The sequence below is a fragment of the Vicugna pacos genome, chromosome 34 (genome assembly GCF_048564905.1).
Source record: "Vicugna pacos chromosome 34, VicPac4, whole genome shotgun sequence".
In the NCBI taxonomy this organism is placed as follows: Eukaryota; Metazoa; Chordata; class Mammalia; order Artiodactyla; family Camelidae; genus Vicugna; species Vicugna pacos.
Genome location: NC_133020.1, coordinates 8,787,156 through 8,809,807, shown reverse-complemented (window position 1 = coordinate 8,809,807; position 22,652 = coordinate 8,787,156). Strand labels below are relative to the sequence as shown.

The following is a 22,652-nucleotide window of genomic DNA, read 5'->3' as shown; positions in this document are numbered from 1 at the left end:
TATAGATTGGAAAATTAATCTGTTCACTCCAGGTATTAAAAACCAATTCAAATCTTAATAATTATAAGGGCACAAATACCAAACCACTAGTGCCTTTGTAGTAGTGGAAGCCCACTTATTCAAGATTCTTTCAGTCTATTTATTCCTTCTGCTCGAAGGATGTGCATCTTGGGTTATGTCCCAGCAATAGGGTCCAGCCACAGATGAAATTTCTCCCCTTTGGGTGCTGTCATCACACCTTCTGGGTATACCTGTGATCTGATGATCATGTGTGCTTTATCATGGGCTATGAAAAAAAATTCCACCAAGCTATTGCTTATTTGGGTATTATTAATCTTCTCCTGAGATTCTTCCTAGGAATCTAGAGCCAGAGTGCAATTTCTCCTTCCTTCTGCAGCTAATGAAAATGAAAGAAAGAAAGAAAGAAAGAAAGAAAGAAAGAAAGAAAGAAAGAAAGAAAGAAAGAAAGAAAGAAAGAAAGAAAGAAGGGAAGGAAGAAAGGAAGGAAGAAAGGAAGGAAGAAAGGAAGGAAGAAAGGAAAGGGAGGGAGAGAGGGAGACTCTATGGTGATTTTTTAAAACATGTTGATAAATTCTTTGACACTCTCCCCTTCAAAAGTAAGCCAATTTCCCTTGCCTTGAGAGTGGGCTGGACTTAGCAATTCATTTCTAACAAATAGAATGAAACAAACGTTACATTGTGTGACTTTGGAGAGTAGGTCTTTAAGAGATATTATGGCTGCCATCTTGCTTGCTGTTTTTCACTCTCTATTGAATCACTTGCTCTGGGCACACCAGCTGCCATACTTGGGCTGCCTCATGGAGAGGCCCATGTGGCAAGGAGTTCCGGGAGGCCTCTGGCCAACAGCCAGCAAAGAACTGAGGCCTGTCAATGGCCATGTGGATGAGCCACCTCAGAGCTGGATTCTCTAGCTTAGTCAAGCCCTGAGATGACTGTGATCCCAGCCAAGAGCTTGACTGAAACCTTATGAGAAACTCTGCAGCAGAACCCTCCATTTATATCACTCTCTGCCCTCGGAAACTGAGAGATAGAAAGGTTTGTTGTTAGGGTAATTTATTATGGGGCAAGAGAGAACTTACACGTGACTAGTAACAACCGGCAACATACCCAGAGAGCACTGGGTCTGAATTTGGATTCAAAGGAAGATGATCACTACATTTTAATCAGGTAATTTCATCGATAGACATCTGTTCCAGGAACCATCCCCTACGTAATTACCAATTCATACACAAAGTTACTAGGGATTATAACCTTACCTAAAAGTGTTCGGCAATAAGGAATTGCTAAAAAAATTATGGCCTGTCAACTGAAAGTAATTTTAAACAATGCTTAACAATAAGTTTGAAGACTTCATAATGATATAAATAACAACAAAAGAATATAAAATTATATATATAATATATAGTAAATATATATTTTGTGTGTGTATATATATATATATATAAAACTTACAACTCAGTAAAAATCTATGTTTTAAAAAACTAGTAAGAAAATCCTAGCTTAGCTCCAGAGAGAGGAGTGAGGTCAGTGGGTTTCTAGCAACTGCAGCCACTATGAGTGGCAGCCAGGACTTTCATTTTCATGGGCACAAATAAGACACCTTTGAGGAATCACCAGAATACTAAAGGAAAGGGGACTTCATACAGAGTTGGGGTTCTTGCATCACCAGAGACCAACTGATCCCTAGATTCTGATGTCGGGGTGGCTTCACTCCTAAAAACTATAATGAACACTACAATTCACCAATTTTAAAATTATGAGCCCAAATCTGGGCTTGGCACTTTTACAGTATCTCAGTTAATTCCAGCATAAAAATGATCCACCTGAGCCAGAACTGAGATATAGACATGGCTGCCAGATGGTGCTACCTGACACCCCTTCCAGAGTTTTCCTTCATGTGAAACTAATCTACATAGTAACAGAGGGAAGCATTCCAGAAAAAGAACTCAGCTAGTGTCTGTGGTGGGGATTCAGTTACATGCACATGCCAGGGGGCCCGAGGGCTCCTGCAAAGAGTCATAAACTCATAAAGGAGATAGTAGGACCCCTGAAACAAAATTCACCAGAAGGAAAGAGTGAGTCTGGAATGAAGACTTTGGATTCTGCAACAGTCCCTGAGAAACATGACCTTACATAACAAAGACTTCGCAGACGTGATGAAGTTAAAGGTTGCGAGATGAGGAGTGGATTGCCCCAGTGGGCTCAACATTGCATCACAAGGAGGCAGAGAGAGATTATAAACAGGAGAGGAGACGGCAATGTGACCGCAGAGACAGCAATTGGAACGATGCGGCCACCAGCCAAAGAATGCCAGCTGTCTCCAGCAGCTAGAAGAAGCAAGGAATAAATTCTCCTCTAGAGCCTGAAGAGAGAGCATGGCCCTGCTGACACCTTGATTTTAGCCCAGGATGTTGCTTTCGAATCTCCAGCCTCCAGAACTGTGAGAAAACAAGATTTTGTTGTTTTAAGCCACCAGGTTAGAAGTAATTTGTTCCAGCATTCATAGAAAACTAAAACACCAGTATTTTGCTGAGGACTTTTATGTCTATATTCATAGGGGATATTATTGGTCCATAGTTTTATTGACATATCTCTGTCTGGTTTGGGGACCAGGTTAACACTGGATCCATCGACCCACATGCCTGACCGCGTGCGCATAAGGTGAGCTTCCCTTCCGTTCTTGGCCGAAGCCCGCCCTGCCACCCAGCATGAGATCGCATCCTGGGGTCTACTCGAGACTGCTGCATCAATTCTTCCCTTTTTCTCCTGCATCATTAATTTTTCACTCTTGGCTTTCCCTTATCACTGTACAAAGGCGCTCCTATTTCCTGCTTCTTAATTGAATCAATAAAACCTCTTTTGACCCCACTTAACCCTTCAACAACTGTCCCTTTCCTCTTTTTCCTTACACCAAAACTCTTCTGTTGTCCATACTCACGGCCTTCACCTTCCCACCTCCCATCCCCTCCTTAGCCCACTTCAATCAGGATGTTGCCACCACCAAGCCAGTGGCCCTCTTTCCTTAAGATCTCTGAAGAGTCTACACTGCTGAGTACAACAGCTCCTTCGTATGTAACCATCACAGAGCATTTGATACAATCAGTTGCTTTTCCCTCCTTCTGACACTTTTATCCATTTAGATTTCAGGCTACCTTACTGGCTTCTTTTCCATGTTTTGGCCATTCTGTCTCAGTCTGTTTCGCTGTGTCCTTTTCATCTCCTTGACCTCTGCATGGAGGAGGGCCCCGGGGCTTGGTCTCTGGACTTTCCTTTTCTATCAACTTCTTCACTGTAGCTCATCTGATCTAGTTTCTTCTCTTTCCTATCCTCCATCACCTCCTACATCTCCTCTAGTACTACAGCTTTGAATATTACTATATGCTGATGACTCCAAAGTTTTATTTATGTCCTAGAGGTCTCCCGTGAACTCCAGGCCAACATATTTAATAGCCCGCTTTTATATCTTTTTAGATGTCTAACAGGTGTCTCATACATGGTGTGTATAAGACAGAATTCCTAGTTCTGTCCCCCAAATTGGTCCTTTTATACTTTTTTCCATCTCCCCCCATCAATGGCCAAAGATCCTGCTATCATTCTTGTCTCCCTCTTGCTCTCACACACCTTATTTGGCTTGTCAGCAAATCCAATTAGCTCTACTTTTAAGATATACTGAGAAATTAAGCACCTTTCAGCACCTTCAATGTATTTCCAGTGCCCAGAAAAGTACCTGACACACAAAGGTTACCCAAGAACAATTTTGTTGAAAGAATGCAGTGAATTATGTCATAACTTGTCATAACTTCCTTAACAAAGCTTGGCCCATAATACCCGTACATGCTGTAATCTGGCCCACGTGTTCCCCTCGGGTCTCATCTTTTGCTACGAACCAACAAGAATCAGATGCTCCAATTATAGTGACCCACTTCAAGTTTCTGAACTTATGCTGTTTCATTCCTCTGTGCCTTTTCCAATGCTGTTCCCTCAATCTAGAACATTCTTACACTTGAACAGTATTTCAAGAGTCATCTCAACCAACGAAAATCTCACTGTAGCCTAACTACTTCTCCCCTGCTCACACGTACTTCTGGCACACTCCACTGAGGTCTGCCTGTCTCCCCATCAGAACGCTAAGCTCTGGTCCTGGACATCTTATTCCTAAAGGCCTGGCTTGTGGAATGCAATAATATGAGCAGATCGATGAATGCAATAAATACGAGCAAATCGATGGATTGAGTTTGTTCACATACAGAATCATAAAACAAGAGGTGATACAAAGATATTTTCTTTCCCTGAGTGAATTATTCTCTGACAGCAAACTTCACACTCATCTTTAAAGGAAGGATGAGTGCAAAGATTTGCTTGGAGGGCCATTTATTTTCACTCCTTCAAAGTAAGCCAAAGACAAGCTAACATTTCCTCCTCCTGGCAAAGTCTCTCTCTTTTTAAAAATTTTATTTATTGTGACAGGAATACTTAACATGAGGTCTGTCATCTTAAATTTTTAAATGTAACTGCATTACTGTTGACTATGAGTTCAATGTGGTATAGCAGATCGCTGGAGTTTACCCATCTTGCTTATTTGAAACTTTATGCCTGTTGACTACACAGAAGAAAAATACATTCAGTGAGTATATGCTAATTTCATTGAAAAAATATTTATCAAACTTCCAAACAACAAGGTCCTACTGTACAGTGCAGGGAATTCTATTCAATAGCTTGTAATGACCTACAATGAAAAGAATCTGAATAAGAATATATGTGTATATATGTATGTATAACCGAATCACTATGTTGTATACCAGAAACTAACACAACATTGTAAGTCAACTATACTTCAATTAAAAAAAAAAACTTCCATGTGCCATATATTGAACTAGATGGATCATCTTCCACTTTTACTATCTCCTCCCCTCACCCCGTTCTCTATTTCTTTCTCAAGATTGGGATCAGCCAGTTGTCAAGTCTAACAACAACTGCACTGTAAAAATACAAAGCGTACAAAAATGCTTTATTATCATGAGACTGCAACTATCTATAAAAGTCCATGTGGGCAGAGACTGGAAAAGTAACATCAGAGGCAGTTCACTGCCATTTGATAAGCAGATACTGAGACCCACACACTGTCCTGGATTTGATGACAAAGAAGGAACAGTCCCTCTCCTGGAGGAGTCCAGAGTGTCATGGCTTTTACGCAAATAGCCGTAATCTCCTTTGATAAGAAACAGTGGTGTCACTTGCTCTGTCCCCGGCTTGGAGGACAACAATATACCAGAAGAGTCAAACGACTGAGATGTAGCTAGCCCACGAGGGTCTGTGGGCCTCTAGGGAATTACTGTGGAGAATGGCAACTACAGTATTAGTGGAAACTAAGATTGTTAGTGAGGTGGAGAGGAGAAAGGGGGTTTTGGTGTGTAAGAAGCAGCAGATGTCATCCTCATAGGGTTACCCCAACAACAGTGTCTGTGTCTCTCAAGTATAGTAACTGCGAAGTTCCTAGTCAAAGATCCAGTGTGTGAGGGACTCAGTGACCACTTGGCCTGTAGTGCTGGGATGGTTCCTGGGTGCTCAGCCATCGCTCCCCTCCTAGAACCAGTCCCAGAGAGGGCAGGGCCATCAGCTACTTCACAGACAAAAAGATGAGATGATGTGAGATGTGAGATGTGACATTTCCAGTGCCTGCCCAGGACCCAAAACCCTAAAGGCTTATTTTGTCTCCTTCAGAAAGGGCCAAGACCTGAGAAACACAAAGGCCTTGAGGAAGAAAGACAATACCTGTATTCCTTCTGGATGTGTTAGCCTCCACCCAGGACAGATAAGGAGACGCTCTACTTCCAGATGCTGGCTTGCAAAAGTGGTGAAAGACAAAACGCAAGATAGGTAGGAGATACTTTCCTTAAAAAAAAAAAAAAAGATGAAAAAAGAGATATGTGTGTGTGTGTGCGCGCGTGCACGCACACCTCTGAACCTCCTGACTGGATCAAGAGGCTAAATGATGCCTTCGGGGCTCTTTCTCTCTTCTCCCTGCAGGTCTCATCCCTTGCTTTCTTCGGCCTGCCCTGAGGAGTCAAGTTTACACGGTCCTTAGCACCCAAAAATGTAGCAAGAAAAAGATCCTTTCTTTCTCAAAGTCTCTGGAAAGGGCTCTAATGGGCTCTGCTTGGTCATATGCCTGCCCCTAGACCACAGCTATGCTCAGGAAGGGGAGGTACTTAGCTTGGCCAGCTTGGGTCACACACCCATGGCTCCAATGCTGAGGATTGGAGTGAAACTCACCAGGTTCCTGAAATAAAAAGAGTTTCATCAGGTCAAAAACAAAAACCAAACAACGACAGGTGTCTACTACACTAGAAGGGAGTAGTCAAGGTTGACTTCCAAGTTTTTCCATCCAGAAGGATGGTGACATTGATAGAAAATGCAGGCAGAAGTGTTACCTAGCCCTCCTCCGGCGATCATTTTCCAATACATACAAATATCGAACCATTACATTGTAGGCCTGAAACTAATATGTTTATGCCAGTGATACTTCAATTTCTAAAAAAAAAAGAAGAAGAAAGAAAAAGAAAATGCAGAGGTAGAAGAAGTTTGAGCCCATTGGCAGAGTTGTTTTTAAAATGCTGAATTTAAGGTGCCCGGAGGACATTCGAATGAGGTAATTTCTTGGAAATCAGGAGCATAACAGAAAGACGTACGTAGGAAATAGAAATTTTAAAACACAAAATTGATCCGTGTTAAGGTGCATCTGGGTGTGCAGTGGGAACCCCACCACAATTCCTAAGTGGGGAAGTTCTTGAACAAAAGATCGGGAAGCTGTGGTGCCTGTTTTATTCATCTCCATACACTATCAAGCCCGCAGAGGCTGCACCTCCTTCCAGTCGTGACTGGCGTCTCGCTGCTCGTCTTGGGTTCGTTGGGGTCGCCCAGGCGGAACCTGCTGGGCCGACAGGACCCTGCGAGCCCCCCCCGCGGACTACAACTCCCGGCGTGCCCCGCGAGGGCGCAGGACAAGGCGGTGGGCGGGGCCGGGGACAGCCTCCCCCGCGAGCGGCCGGGCGGGGAGATCGGGCGGCGCCGAGCTGAGGTGGCGAGGCAAGAGCTCCCGGATGTGGAGAAGCTGGGGAGAAGGCGTGGGAGGAAGATGGACTCGGTGGAGAAGGGGGCCGCCACCTCCGTCTCCAACCCGCGGGGGCGGCCCTCGCGGGGCCGGCCGCCGAAGCTGCAGCGCAACTCCCGCGGCGGCCAGGGCCGAGGCGTGGAGAAGCCCCCGCACCTGGCGGCCCTGATTCTGGCCCGGGGCGGCAGCAAGGGCATCCCCCTGAAGAACATTAAGCACCTGGCGGGGGTCCCGCTCATTGGCTGGGTCCTGCGTGCGGCCCTGGACTCGGGGGTCTTCCAGAGGTGCGCATGTGCGAGAGTGGGCGGCGTGGCCTGGGCGGGGGTCGCGAGGGAGAGCCGGGCCGCCGGAGGGGCCGGGGCTTCGGGGGCAGTCGCTCCCGGAGGGGGTGTGCCGGATCCGGGGTGTCCGGGCCCCGGCTGGCAGCCCAGGGAGGAAGGGCTCCAGCTTCTTCCTTGTTTCGTAGCTGCTGATAGCCGTGAACTTGGGACCGTTCCTGTCGCCGCCCTTGAGCATGACATCCGTAGAAGGGGGGCTTTCCCCACCTCAGCCGTCTGCGCTGCGCGGGTTGACCTCCCAGGGTAAAGGAAAGGAGGCCACCCTTGTGGAACGCCTGCGAGAATACGTGAACTGCTTTAGGCAGAGGCCCCTGGCTCTCCCCTGTTGCTCAGCGTCTGAGACCCGCTTGGCTCTGATCGATTCAGGCGGCATCAGGTTCATGAATGGAGTGGGGTGTCAAGGCTTTTCTAATTTCAAGCTCAGCTTGGAGATCCTTTCCTGACCTTTGGAAAACACTCTAAGCTATTTGCCTGTGAGTCAGCACAATCTAGAAAGCTCCCTACGTTTGTACCTAGGTGAGAGACAGTGAGAAAGCGCCCCGCTGGGCTGTTTGATGAAATGGTTATAAATGGTTCTATCGTTACCTTTGGAACCTCGTTTGCCCCAAGGACAGTTTTAATTGTGCATCTTTTGGAGACATTGCCATATGCCATATAGGTCAGGAGTTACAAGCTGATGTCATTCATAAGAGAAGGGAGATGGAATTCTGTGCCAAGAGTGAATTTACACATGGGAATTGCACCCTGATTATGCTTGAATTTGTTACCGTGGAAAGTAAATTATTTTTCACCTTTTGATGTTTGGGTTTTGGTTTTTAAAGAGATAGCTTTTTTTTAAGTTTTATTCATTACCCACATTAATAAATGGTACATGATTTTCATTTAACCAATCTTGTTTACAAATGGGATATCAAAAAAGTATAAATTTACTAATTTTCTTAATGTTTTAATCCAAAGGAAGTCCTGAGTGGTGCGAAGTAAATGGGAGCTGGCCCTCAGCAGATAACACTAGTGTAATAGGAAGTGTGCAAAGGAGAGATAGGGAAAGGCCTGGGGTTTTGGTTCAGTTCAGTAAACACTGAGCCCTAATTTCTGCCAAACACATCCAAGGGAATACCGAGATGCACGGGACATGGTTCTTTCCTTGTGAAGCTCACAGGCTTTTGGATGTTTTTACCTCCTTAAAAAGGGTACACACTGGGGGAAAAAAAACAAAAACGGAGAGAAGGTGCATCTTGGCAGCAGTGATGTAGTAAAAGCCTATTTTTATGAAATGAAGTAGAGATCAAAGTCACTTTCTTGATAGATTGAGAACAAAACTCATTTACAACTCTTTGGTTGCATATGTCAGGAAAGCACTTTCAGACTGGCTTAACAAAAAAAGGTAGGGCTTGTTCGAGGCATAGTCAGATTCAGGGGCAAAAGTGATTTCTTCCTTCAGTAAATATTTATTGGCTACCTGCCGTGTGATAAGCACTGTTCTGTGTCCTTAACCAGGGTTTATAGCAGTAGCGCCAGTCCCTAGTCTCGTGGAGCTTGCATTATAATAGGGAGAGATAGTTAATGTACGAACAAATTAATATATACCGTATCAGGTGCTAATACATAGTTTTAAGAGAAAGAAAGTAAAGGAAGGGTGTACTCGGCCACCATAATCCTCCAGTTCTCGGTTCTTGATCGGCTCTTCCTTTATAGTGTCAAGATGACTGTGCCGAGAGCTGCAGAACTTTCCACACATAAACAACTCCATCCAAACCTCCGTGTTCAACCAAACTCTGTCATGGTTTCTAGCGGCTTAAGGCCTTGTTCGTAGAATGATCCCAGCCCCCCTAAAAAGCCTGCTCATCGCTGCCAAGAGAATTTACCTTTGTCCCGGCAGATAGCCCCTGGCCGCTCTCCTACAACAATTACTTTAGGAAGTTTGCAATTACAAATCCCTTCTCTGCCCTTTGACATCTAATCTACCACCTAAATGTGGTAGGTGTGAATTTATTTGATTACTCTGAAGCTGCAGTCAGTTTGGAGCAGCCTCCTGCTGCTCACCCTCTACTTCCTTCCTTCAACACGTACTTAACCCCGTGAAGGAACTGGACTGCACTGCAGCTGCCTGATTTGTGTTTTTCGCGGCTGGGAGATATCTTGGAGATTATTTTGTTCAAAACCGTGATTTGACTTAGTTGAGTGTTCTTACCAGCTCAGAATCAAAGCTGACAATACTTCCCAGGTTGCTAGTTTTAGGTACTAACTTGGGTAGTTAGCAGTCAAGAAAAATGCTGAGATCGAAGTGTCTTCACCTAGTAAAAAGTTATTGTTAGAGGTGAGTTTGTAAGAGCTTGGTTTTCAACAGTGGGTGAGTGCTGTGTAAGGAAATCTCAGAATAAATTGTTTTGTTTTTTTTTTTAATGTTGCCTAGCATACTTGTGAAAAGTAAGCACAAGTTTGCTTTCATTTCTGCGGTGTGGACGTGTGATTAATGCAAGGCCTGTGCTATGTTGTCCCTGTCATGGCTGGTGTTCCTGTTTATCCTGTTAGGTGTAGTGTGACTTCCTTTGAGGCTAAAGCCGTTGGCATTAGACTTTGACATTTACTTTATACTTGATTTTGAAGCTTATTAGTCCTGTTTGTTCACTTGCTCATTGTTCCTCTTTTGTCCTCCGTCATCTGATGCCCTTGAATCAAAGGAAAATGATCGGCTTATTTAGTCCCTTTAACAAATGATGGTCATTGTGTTTTAAGTGTACAGATAGGGTGGTGTTTTCATGTGCACAGTGCCATTGCCTTACAGAATACAAACAAATTAGACATTCGGACCTTTGAAGGTCTGAAAGCGGAACTTGAGTTTTCCTTCCAGCAGAGTCAGTGTGAGGATTAAATGAGACTGTGTAGCTGTTCTTTCATTACTATTCCTATTTTATTATTTTCAATAGCTAGCATTTATTAAGTGTTTATTCTGCATTGTGGTTTATATTTAATTCTCATAACAGCCATTTTAGATAATTGCTACTATTATCACTTCCATTTTGCTGAAAATTGAGGCTTAGAGAGACTGTGGGTTCGCCCTAGGGTCATCCAGCTAGCTTGTGGTAGACCAAGAATTTAAGCCCCTCCAAAGCTCATACTCAACCATTTACTGTTTCATTCATTCCACAAATGTATATTGAGCACCTGTTATGTAGCAGGCCCTGTGAAAACACTTTCTAAAAAGTTAGAAAAGGTTTATAAGAAGGTTTGTCATTGCGTCCTTGCCTCTCTCTGTCTCTGCCAATAAGCTGAGAGTTTCTCAAAACAATGGATTATATATCCCCAGTGTCCAGAGTAGGGCCTGACATACAACAGGCGCTCAGGAAACATTTCATGAATGAAGGAATGAATGAATAATAAAAGGGAGGAAAGAAGAAACACAAGCAAACCTCTTTCAAAACCTCTATTATTTTTTATTTACCTTTTAAACATTTCAGAAAGATCACTGTATCCTGTGGTGTTGAATTTTTATTACAGTAAAGATCAGGATAGTAAAATAAATGGCTTCAGTAATTTATTTCCGTTAGTGACGTAAACAAGATGTCAAAAGACTCATCTGTTTCTTATACTGGTTACTTTTCACTGCATCGCCCTCTTACTATCCTCCCTTTACCCTCTCATTAAAAAATTTACTAGATTTTCATTGGTACTTCACTCTGTTATATACCTTTGTGACATTTCTGCAGTGAAAAACCTAACCCAAAATTATTTCAGATTTTGAGATGGAGGAAAATGAGGACTCCTGTGTTCTGCCTTGTGCAGAATGACATGAGAAGATACGAAACACTTTACCCCTAGCCTGTGGCTCATCTTGCTTTCTGGGCTTCCTCTGGGGGGAAAAAGAATTGTGGGGGTGGTTGGTTATTGACTTATTTCTAGATTTAAATCTTCCTTCTGCAAATAGTAAAGGGAATAAGTGAATTTAAATTAATTAATGAAATCCAGAGACGTTAGAAAATTTTCTTTTGTTTTTTCTTTTCTTGACAGTTGAGCATAGATGTTTGAAAAATGCAGTTTCTCTTTCGTTCAGTAGACATTAAATGAAAGAGATAAAAGTAATACTTTTGACCCTTGAACAACATGGGGGTTGGGAAACCCCCCCTTGCACAGTCTAAAGTCTCATATTACTTTTTGATCCCACAGAACTTAACTACTAATAGCTACTGTAGACCAAAGCCTTACCAATAACATAAACACATTTTTTCATCTGATTTTTTTAATTGAATGAAAGAGTCATTAAATTCTATAGTGCTTTACAATTTTCAAAAGTTTCACACACGTGATTTCGTAATCCCTTAAAAACCCTTTTCCCCCCTACCCCTGTGTTGCCCTTCACCTGTCCCCTCTCCCAAACTGGTAACCACTAGTTCTCCATATCTGAAACACATTACGTTTTATTTAGTTTTATGTTTAGTTTAGTTTTGTTTGTTTTATCTATTTTTATTATCGATGAACACATTTTGTGTATGTATTATATACTATATTATAGTGAAGTAAGCTAGAGAAAAGAAAATGTTATCAAGAAAATCATAAGGAAGAGAAAATACATTTACAGTACTGTACTGTATTTATCAACACCGTAAGTTTACCTTGTCTGTTTACAGAATGAATCACCTGTCAGTACCTACATCAATATTGTCTTCTGTGATACAAAACACTGTAGATACAGTTGCTTCACAGTGGCTTAGCCAATATGCTAATAAATGACTTGTTATAAAATTTTTATGGCATATGGTATTACAGTCATATTCATAGTATTCTGTCAGAAACATTGTTCCATTAAAAAAAAAAACACTTACCTGTGATGATGGGCTGATAGGCAGTTTTCCCAATTATGAGAGAGAGAGAGGGAGAGACATAAAGTTGGCTTGAGTGACTATTTTGAACCCAGACTTGGGCATTTAGTCTCTACTAAGTTTGAAACTCTTTCAGCTTTGTGGTTTGACTAAGCCAAGTCCATTTTTTCTTAGCAAGTAGATTAAATACTTCATACAGTATTTTGGATTTAAATGGGGAATAAGAAGCAAGATCTTCTTCATTTCCTTTAAATTTGAACTTCTCCTTCTACTATTTTGTTTAATACACTACTAGCCTTAAAAATATTAATTATCTTTTTTTTTCTAATTTTATAAAACTATCTAGGGCTATGTAAATAGTATGTCTATAAACAATAATATGTTATATGTAGTATGATTATTTATATATGTAAATATAAATATTATTCTTGGACCACGTTTTTTGATTCTGACATTTAAAAATGTAGTTTACATATACAATACAGTTCTTTAAATTTTATGTTACATTGGATCAGTAACATTATTTTGATGGTACAAAAATGAATCTGACATTATCTAAGCTGTATTTTTGGAGTTACAGAGCTCCTTTTTATCTTTAATGATTTTTTTTTAGTGATTTGGCTTTTTATTTTTTATTTTTTAATATCTGTACAGTGTGTGGGTTTCAACAGACCATGATGAAATTGAGAATGTGGCCAAACAATTTGGTGCACAAGTTCATCGAAGAAGTTCTGAAGTTTCAAAAGACAGTTCTACCTCACTAGATGCCATCATAGAATTTCTTAATTATCACAATGGTATGAGTTTGACTAATAGTTTATTCAAAATTTTACCTAATTTCCAACTTGCTTATCCTTTCACAAGACTTGTTTTAACATTTGAACTTAGATCTTAGTACTACTTGCTCGCAGAGAACTTTATTTTGATGTCCTTTTCATTTGTTTTGTCTTTTTAAGAGGTTGACATTATAGGTAACATTCAAGCTACTTCTCCATGTTTACATCCTACTGATCTTCAGAAAGTTGCAGAAATGATTCGAGAAGAAGGATATGATTCTGTTTTCTCTGTTGTGAGACGCCATCAGTTTCGATGGGGTGAAATTCAGAAAGGAGGTAACCTGTGGTATCAATCTTTATTCTAGCTAATTTTATGAATTGATTTTTTTTCATGTTGTAAGTATTCTATAGGAGTGAGGAGAGTAAAAAGGGAACACTAAGATGGAACAGGGGTTCTTAACTCTAGTAAGCAGTGACGTTTATAATCAGTTCTAAATCTTGTGATTATTGAGGCAAAACAATGAGACCAAATTAATTCTCTACTTTACATTTTAACAAAGGGACACTTTAACCATCTACTTATGTTTTGAGGCAGGTGCGTCATTTTTCTAGAGCAAATACTTTTATGTTTGATAAACTCCCTATAAATCATAGAGAATTGTGGGAATAGAAATCTTCCCACAAAAGTTCTGGAAAACCTCTAGAATGAATTTGTGGAATTGCTTCCCCAGATTCGTAACTCCTTGTGCAAAAGGAGTTCCATAATATTTAGCTGGAGCCTGATTTCTAGCCAGATGAACTAGCAAAATATGTAATAAAGAACAGACAGGTAAATGTAACATATGTGAAGAAAGGCAGTATGATTTCTGTTAAGCGCTCCGACATTTGTTGAACATGGGAAAGCTGGCCCATTTGTCTCTAATCTATATCTGACTTAAAGGAGATAGTAAGGAAGACGCAGTGAAAGTGGAGAAAGGACACAAAGGAGCGGTTAGATAATAAGGTAAAGATAGACAGAAAATGGTGATTTTTCAGTCTCTGAATGTGAATGTTACCAAAATCGATAAAATACATCCGTGAATGTATTTATTTATTGATCTCATTCAGTAAACATTTGTTGAATTCCATGTTTCTGTGCTAAATTATATATGTATAGTGTTTTGAACTTCACCAAATCTCAGAAATGAATATAGGAAAGATTAAAGCTTAAAAAACACATTTTTGAAGCAAATCAAGGAAGCCCAGTGGTAAACTGAATATTGAGCATTATATGCTAAATGATTGAAGTTTAAAAGGTTCAAGAAATGTCTAATACACATCCACAAGCACAGATTTGGGAAAAAATTAGTGAAAGGGCAAGGGAGCCCCTCTACACCAATACTGAGGGCTTTGTTTATTACATCATGTTGTAATCATATGTGTTAGTATCGCAGATCCTTCATTATTACCAAAGATAATAAACTATTTATTCTTATGTATATTTTATATTAGTATATTTTTTAACTTCTGGTAAGAATATGTAATATATAAACATTTCTATCAATATAAAAGCTTCAATAATTTAATGGGGAAATCTTGATTTTTCTATAATAACTCCGTGAAAGTAGTTTCTCAACCCTACCAGATCAATAACACATATGTTATTATTTCTATAGCAGCACATAGGAGAGGTAGATTAAAGGGCTCAGACATTGAATATGGGTATTATATGACAAGTTCAGTGCTTTTGAAACTAATTTAAGGTTGCCTTTATGTCCTCCCAAAGCACCGTATTTGCATAAATACCCTAAAGCCATAATTACTCAGAATTTGTCTAAACTTAATTTTTCCATTACTGTTATTGAAAAGCAAAGATAAATCATCAGAATTAGTACGGGTTTTGTTACTTTTAAAAAATCCTTCTGTTTATTTAGATACAGAAATAATCTACATTGAGTTCATTTTTATTTGCCTTTTTAAAAAATTAGTGAATGAACACTTGGTTTTCAAAGCATCTTGGACTTACTATAGCTTTTTGCTTTTAGTTCGTGAAATGACTGAGCCTCTAAATTTGAATCCAGCGAAACGACCTCGCCGACAAGACTGGGATGGAGAATTGTATGAAAATGGCTCGTTTTATTTTGCTAAAAGACATTTGATAGAGATGGGTTACTTACAGGTTTGTGCTCTCGTTCTGCAAAAAACCTTTTAGACCCTTTTATATGTATACTTTGGGTTCTAGGAGAGAAGTCTGGCTTAGTTCATAAAGGAAAGTATTAACTCCTTGAGGAAAGGCAGTAACTGACAAGCTCTGTCATCTGAGGCATTTATCCTGCACACTGACCGCAGACTTTGGAATTTATTCAGTGAACGTGCAAGGGATTCTGCTACAACTGTAATACAAAGATGAGAAATGAATCGAGTGTTGAATGTTCTACACGTGTCCTGATACTCATATTATTGCATTCAAAACTCTTTTTAATCCATGGTTGTGTTACTGTCAAGTTGTGGTTGTACTGTTGAATAACGTCTGTTGCTTTTAAAAGAGCCAAAATCACAGCAGTGTCATAGAGGTGAACGAGCACCAACCCGGGTGTCAGGAAAACCAGATTGTGGTAACATCTCTCTAACTGCGGAACTGTGAACGTACCGTTTTATGTGTTCTGAGTCTTAATGCTCTCATTTTGTAAGTGGGTTGGATGTCTCCTCATCTTCAGAGCCTCTGTAGTTACATCATATACCATGTGTTCATTTTGGTGATAACTGTTACTTGCTGAGCTGGTGAGCTCCTGTGATCTGCGTAGCACCAGGATAAAGTTGACATTCCTAGTTCTGTTTCAGAGGAGGAAACAGTAGCTCTGAAAAATGAAGTGATTGGTTCAGAGCAAAAACAGGTAGTAAATGATACTGTCAGGATTTGGATTCAAGTCCTTATGTTACTCAAAAAAATAGCATTTAAAGAAAAAAAAACCCAGACTCCACTCTTTATAATAGAAATTCTAATGTGACTCATCCTCTGAGGGGAAAGAATTTTTCCAGTCTTCTGGTCAGTGTATAGGAAAACTGTAGGCTGGCTGTTCGGTTAAGTTTGAGTGTTCGGAAAGTTAGATTCGACTTCTATAGATGCCACCCTCCCTGAGCTCTTTGCTAAGGGGGACTGTGATTTAACCCTTTCCTGAAGTGTGGAGAAAAATGGAAGTTTCTTATTGTACCAAGATCTGAAAAGAGACTGGCAATTCTGAAAAATGAAATTTTCTAATAATTGATCTTGGCATTGAAGTGATTGCAGTCAAGGGAAAGGCTTCTCTCCTCTTGCCCCCATACCCCAGGCCCAGGATCACGGCACCGTCCTGCCTTTGCTTGCATGTGACCCAGACAGTTATTGTCCACTCCCATCTGTAGCACAGGGATCTAAGACAGTTCTGTGCAGTACGTAGTACAGTTACTTTTCTTCTTCTATCTTGCCCCTCATGGCAGACAGGAACAGAAGTACCAAAAACACTTATACTGCTACTTTTGGATCATGATGGGAGAGACTGCCAGAACAAAGGGGATACAGATGGGGAGTCCCAGAAAATTCCTTGTGGTTAGAATACTGGAGGATGTGTATTATTTCTGCTTTTTTTTTTCAATCTTAAAATAGAAATCTATTTAAAGAAAAATGGGGACTTGCACGGTGTAGACAGAATTTGAAAAATTAAAGTTATTTGTTTTATGTGGTTAGACTATATCGGAAACAAAAAGCTTTCTTTCGCCTCCAAAAAAAATATTTATTGTATGTCTGGTATTCATTTTTCTCAGTGCTGTAGAAATGAATTCATTGTTCTGTATTATAATAAACTTTTTGATATGTGTGAATGCATGTTGAAAAGAGCCCCGTGGCATCTGTGCTGTCTTTAGGGTGGGAAGATGGCGTACTATGAAATGCGAGCCGAGCACAGCGTGGACATCGATGTGGACATTGACTGGCCTATTGCAGAACAAAGAGTGCTAAGGTACAAACAAGGCTTGGGGAGCCTTCGCGCTAGACCATAGCAAACTATTTTTAGTAGCTACATTTAAATTCACTTACAGACACTGATTTCTGATACTCCAAATGTCTTAGGATCTTTTGTAATTAGTGTGCTCATTTGAGTAAGACATACACATAAAATATGCCTATAGGTGGCTTACTCAGTAATTGAGAAGCACGTGGTCTGGTTAGACCACACTTGAAGTCCTTGCACTACAAGCTGAAGTGTGTATGTGAAGTCACTTTGAAGAGAAATGTTTGAGTGTTTGATGGAGGATGGGTTATTGAGTTTACTGGTGCTAGTCAGACGAGAGGGAGTGAATAAGTATTGCATTTATCATCAAAGGTCTATTTTGGTTTCTTTTAGATTTGGCTATTTTGGCAAAGAGAAGCTGAAGGAGATAAAACTTTTTGTTTGCAATATTGATGGATGTCTCACCAATGGCCACATTTATGTATCAGGAGACCAAAAAGAAATAATATCTTATGATGTAAAAGATGCTATTGGTATAAGTTTATTAAAGAAAAGTGGTATTGAGGTATGTTCCCCCTGAACGTAGCAGTGTGTTTTAAGATTGTGATTCAGGGTCAGGGAACGTATGAGGGAAATAAGAGATGTACACTTTTGCTAGTATCTATTAAAATACCTGAAATTTAGCCGTCATGTGCCTATAAAATTATGCCATTTACTTTTAGATAAGTAAAAATTAGGAATTGGTTTATCAACAAATAATATTTCTTGTTTATTGAATGAGTACGACTATTATTTTCAATGGGCACTATATCTAGTATTTCTCATAGGATCTTGCAACGAAGATTTCATAGAAAATAAGTGTCAGTATTTGGAAAAAAGCAAATATCAGGTGGATTTTTTTAAATGTAGTTTATTCTTATGACTGAAATTTTTAATTCAAAATAACAATATTTATGTATATTTTCAAAAATGGAGGTTAAGGTGATTTCTTGTAATTCCCTAGAAATCTTAAATATCTGTTCCTAAGCAGCACAAGAGACAAATTATAGACTTTCCTCTGGATATACTGAATCATATGAGAATCTTAGATTATTATCAGACAATGTATATTTTATTTTTCACCTGTAGACTGAATCTTTTTCACTGCAGAAAACAGCGTTCTCCATTATTGGACGACTAGAAATAAAATGTGTTAAAGTTCATCATTTTAAAATAAGTTAGTTGATTTTACTTAATTAGTCCTTCAGAAGGTTAAAGGACTGCTCATTTGTCATTTGTATTGTTTATAAGGTATTACTTTATTATGAGAATTGTTTTCTCATTTCTCTTTTTTCGTTTTTTTTTTTTTTTTAGGTGAGGTTAATCTCAGAAAGGGCCTGTTCAAAGCAGACTCTCTCTTCCTTAAAATTGGATTGTAAAATGGAAGTCAATGTACCAGACAAGCTTGCAGTCTTAGATGAGTGGAGAAAGGAGATGGGCCTGTGCTGGAAAGAAGTGGCCTATCTCGGTTGGTATCTGTCTGTTCAGCCAAAATAATGGATTAGAGGTTCCTGATATACAGAAAGTACACTCTGACTATCTCTTGCTCTTTTTAAAATATACATCGATTTGATCCCCAAATTCCATTCCCAGGAAAGACATTGGACCAATGTACCAATAATGGAGGAAAAAAAATAACTCACTTAAATATCCAGCAAAAATAGGTTATCCATAAAATCAAATACCATGCAACAAAACAACAAGGTCCTACCATATAGCACAGGGACCTACATTCAGTGTCTTATAATAACCTATAATGAAAAAGAATATATATATGTAGAACTGAATCACTATGCTGGACACCAGAAACTAACACAACATGTAAATCAACTATACTTCAATTTTTAAAATTTTTGAAAATAAAAAACAAATACTCTGAAGCCATTAAAACCAGTGCTGTAACATGTATTCATTGACATAGTCAGAAGTCACAAATTTTTCACTCTAGCATTCAGCAAGTATATTTATCAGGTGTTTGCTGTATAAAAATGTATTCCTTAAAAATATTGACACTTTTTTCCTTTCAATTTATTGAGATGTAACTGACATACAGCACTGTATAAGCTGAAGGATTTTATTTTTGTATATTGTGTGAGAAAGTGGTCCCGTTTTGATTGTTTTGCATGTAGCTGTCCAGTTTTCCCAACACGCATTTATTGAAGAGGCTGCCTCTTCCCCATTGTATGTTCTTGCCTCCTTTGTTGTAGATTAACTGACCGTAAAAGTGTGGGCTTATTTCTGAACTCTCTGTTCTGTTCCACTGGGCTGTGTGTCTGCTTCTGTGCCAGGACCATACTGTTCCGATGAGTGTAGCTTTTGAAAGCAGAGAGCATGATACCTCCAGCTTGGTTCTTTCTCGAGTTTGTTTCGGCTGTTCGGCATCTTTTGTTTCCACGCACATTTTAGGTTAATTTATTCTAGTTCTGTGAAAAATGCCTATGGCATTTTGATAGGAATTGCACTGAATCTGTAGATTGCCTTTGGTGGTTACGGTCATTTTAACAATATTAATTCTTGTAATCCATGAGCACAGTGTATCTTTCCATCTGTTTGTGCCACCTTCAATTTCTTTTATCAGTGTCTTAAGAGTTTTCCAGGTACAGGTTTTTTACCTCCTTAGTTAGATTTATTCCTAGGTATTTTATTCTTTTTGATGCAATTGTAAATGGAATTTTTCTCCTAATTTCTCTCTCTGATAGTTTATTATTGGTGTATAGGAACACAGCAGATTTTTATATGTTAATTTTATATCCTACAGCTTTACTGAATTCATTCATTAGTTCTAAGCAACACTTTTATAAATAAAATTTAATTAATAAAGCATAGTTTGAGGGCTGGATTATGCAAAGAAATACTTTAATTCTATCATGTTTCATTGAAAACAATTCTAATTTCAAAACATTTAATAATAAAAGAAACAAATTTCAGTGCATAAATTTAAAACAAATTTAAAACAAATTCTTTAAACCAGCATTTTATTAGCATATTTGGTCTATAGTATAGTAATAGTTATACTCAGAATGGTGAATGTTAGGTCCTGGGAGCTTCTGAAATTCATCCTATAAAAAAATAAAAGGGTATTGTGGAGAGAATAAGCAAGGCAAGAAGAGAAAAGATGTAGTTACATCAGTGTGATGGTAACTTTTCAACAAGCACAATACAAATCAGAACTATTACAGATTAAAAGAGACTCAAGACATATATCAACAAAATGCAATATGTGGACTTTGGTTTCTGATTCAAATAAATCAACTATAAAGACAGTTTTGAGACAGCTGAGAATATGTGAGCATGTACTAGGTTGTTAGATGATATGAAGGAAATATTATTGATTTTGTTAGTTTGACGATATTGTCACTTTCTTAAAACTATTTGGATCATACATAGCTGCTGAAGAGTTTTTGGGTAAAATATGATGTCTGGGAATTCCTTCTTCTCCCTTTCCTCCAAAAAACTTGGAGGGCAGGGAGTGGAGAAGAACCTGATAAATAATGCAAAACATTAATAATTATTCTACATGAATTTGGGATTCTTGCATGTTTGAAATTTTCTTTAATCAAACGTTTAATTATCATTTATATATAGAATGTCTACTAATTGCAAGATGCATGGCATGCGGAAAGTATATGCCATTCTCTTCTGATTGGTAAGAGCTTGTTACGATTGCTTAAGAAAAACCCTAGACCTCCAGCATTTATTACACTTGTAAATACTTTATTTTTGTTCCATCGATTCTCTAGTACTTACATGCAGTGCCTGAGGTCTGCTGAAGGTATCAGAATTACTTCTGGTTGCTATTTACATTATTTAGAAAGAATATCCTTTGTCTCTTTAAATATTCAAGCAGTGTTCCTTTGACTTGGTAGGGAACGAAGTGTCTGATGAGGAGTGCTTGAAGAAAGTGGGCCTGAGCGGCGTTCCTGCCGACGCCTGTGCCGCTGCCCAGAAGGCTGTTGGATACATTTGCAAAAGCAACGGTGGCCGGGGTGCCCTCCGAGAGTTTGCAGAGCACATTTTCCTACTGATGGAAAAGGTTATTAACTCATGCCAAAAATAGAAATTAGTATAATATTGGAAAAGAAATTATACAGCCTTCTTCAGCCACTTTAATTTTTGACTAAGTACAATTCCATGCTGTAATGTTACAGAGTGTGATTTAATTTGTGATAATCTTAACATCTTTTAAAGCGAAGTCTTCTCAAACCGTCACTCCGAAACCTTCTGTGAAATAATTGTGCTCTACTTTTCTCTTTATGCAGGATAATTCTTTAGGGATTGATTACGGTCTTTCTCAGATTTTTAGTAAATGCAAGTAAGAACATCATCAAAGTTGACTTTGTATTGTACCCTGTAAAACTGTGTGTTTGTGTGCTTTTAATGATGCGAGACTATTTATTTGGGGACAGTTTGTCTGGTAAGACATGCCCTTCTATTAATTAATAAAATTGCATTTCACAAACTTGATGAAAACTACCTTGTTGATATCAAAGAGATTTAGCAAACACTGTGATTTCCTCTAATCACTGGCCATGCAATAGCGTGAGAAACGAGCCACTAAATGCCAGCTGTGGAGCATCCGATTGCACTTCATATCAGGAAACATACAGCACGAATATACAGACGCGGCTGCCTGAAGAAATCACATGTCGTACAGGGTGTGTAATGATTTGCAGTAAATCTTTCGTAGTTACCTCTGAAGTCGTGGTAATTTTGTGTACTCCATTTGGCTGTTATCACAGTTTGACAGCCACCCTTCTACCTGGTTAGATTCCAAGAATGTGGCATTATCTAATGAACGTGGACGCTTACCTAATAAACACTAACCACTTCCTGTGGAACATTTTCATCTATTCCCGCTGTGAAAAAAGCTCATGTAAAACTCTAGCAAGAAGCAAGCCACTCACGCCATGCTGTGCAGGAAGCTGTTTTCCTGGCAGGACTGGGTGGGTCTGCGCGGTTCAGAGCCTGCCCGTGGGGAGAAAGTTGGAAGAGGAAAAGATCACCCTCTGCCTTGATTTCCTTTCCATCCTGACCTGGTTTTGCTCCCATCTTTCCTGCTTTTCCACTGCTAACTTCATTTTCTCCCACCCTGTTAAATGTACACACTCCCAAAGGCTGTGACCCCAGTTCTTCCTGAAGGCTACATCTCTGTTCAGTTTCAGCTGTAGCCTCCATGCAGATGACTCAAAAATGTGGTGACTCCAAAATCGAATCTCGGTTGTGAGTTCTGGCTGCATCTCCAACTCTTCATGTCTAAGCCAGACTCCTGTACCTCATCTCTCAAACGTCTGATTTTATCACAGGGGACATCACAGCCTTCCTCAATTTTCTCCTTTTCATTTCTAGTCAGACGCTAAGTCTTGAGCTTGATGCAACTGGCCGAGTGACCTTTCAGTTTCTCATGCAGTTGCTCAACTGATTGACTGTGTATTTGCTGTTATCCTTTACAGAATCTTAAGTGACTTCATGCTGATCAGACTGTGATCAGACATTTCCCAGTCCTAATGTTCCCTGGATGCCACGTAATATTTCCAGCTTCAGTTCTTGTTTCTTGTGAGTCTCTCCACCCGATTCAAGCTATTCTG

At 39.5% G+C, this 22,652-nt stretch overlaps 1 protein-coding gene across 1 annotated transcript; it reads left to right on the top strand.

Annotated features, from left to right (window-relative positions):
- The first annotated feature begins 7,051 nt into the window (after positions 1 to 7,051).
- Positions 7,052 to 21,526, top strand: CMAS (cytidine monophosphate N-acetylneuraminic acid synthetase). The gene is made up of 8 exons (XM_006199928.4): positions 7,052 to 7,416; positions 12,942 to 13,084; positions 13,244 to 13,399; positions 15,088 to 15,221; positions 16,943 to 17,037; positions 17,422 to 17,593; positions 18,382 to 18,535; positions 20,934 to 21,526. The coding sequence occupies exons 1-8, from the start codon at positions 7,157 to 7,159 to the stop codon at positions 21,122 to 21,124; spliced, it is 1,305 nt and encodes a 434-aa protein (XP_006199990.1). The 5' UTR covers positions 7,052 to 7,156; the 3' UTR covers positions 21,125 to 21,526.
- The last annotated feature ends 1,126 nt before the right edge of the window (positions 21,527 to 22,652 follow it).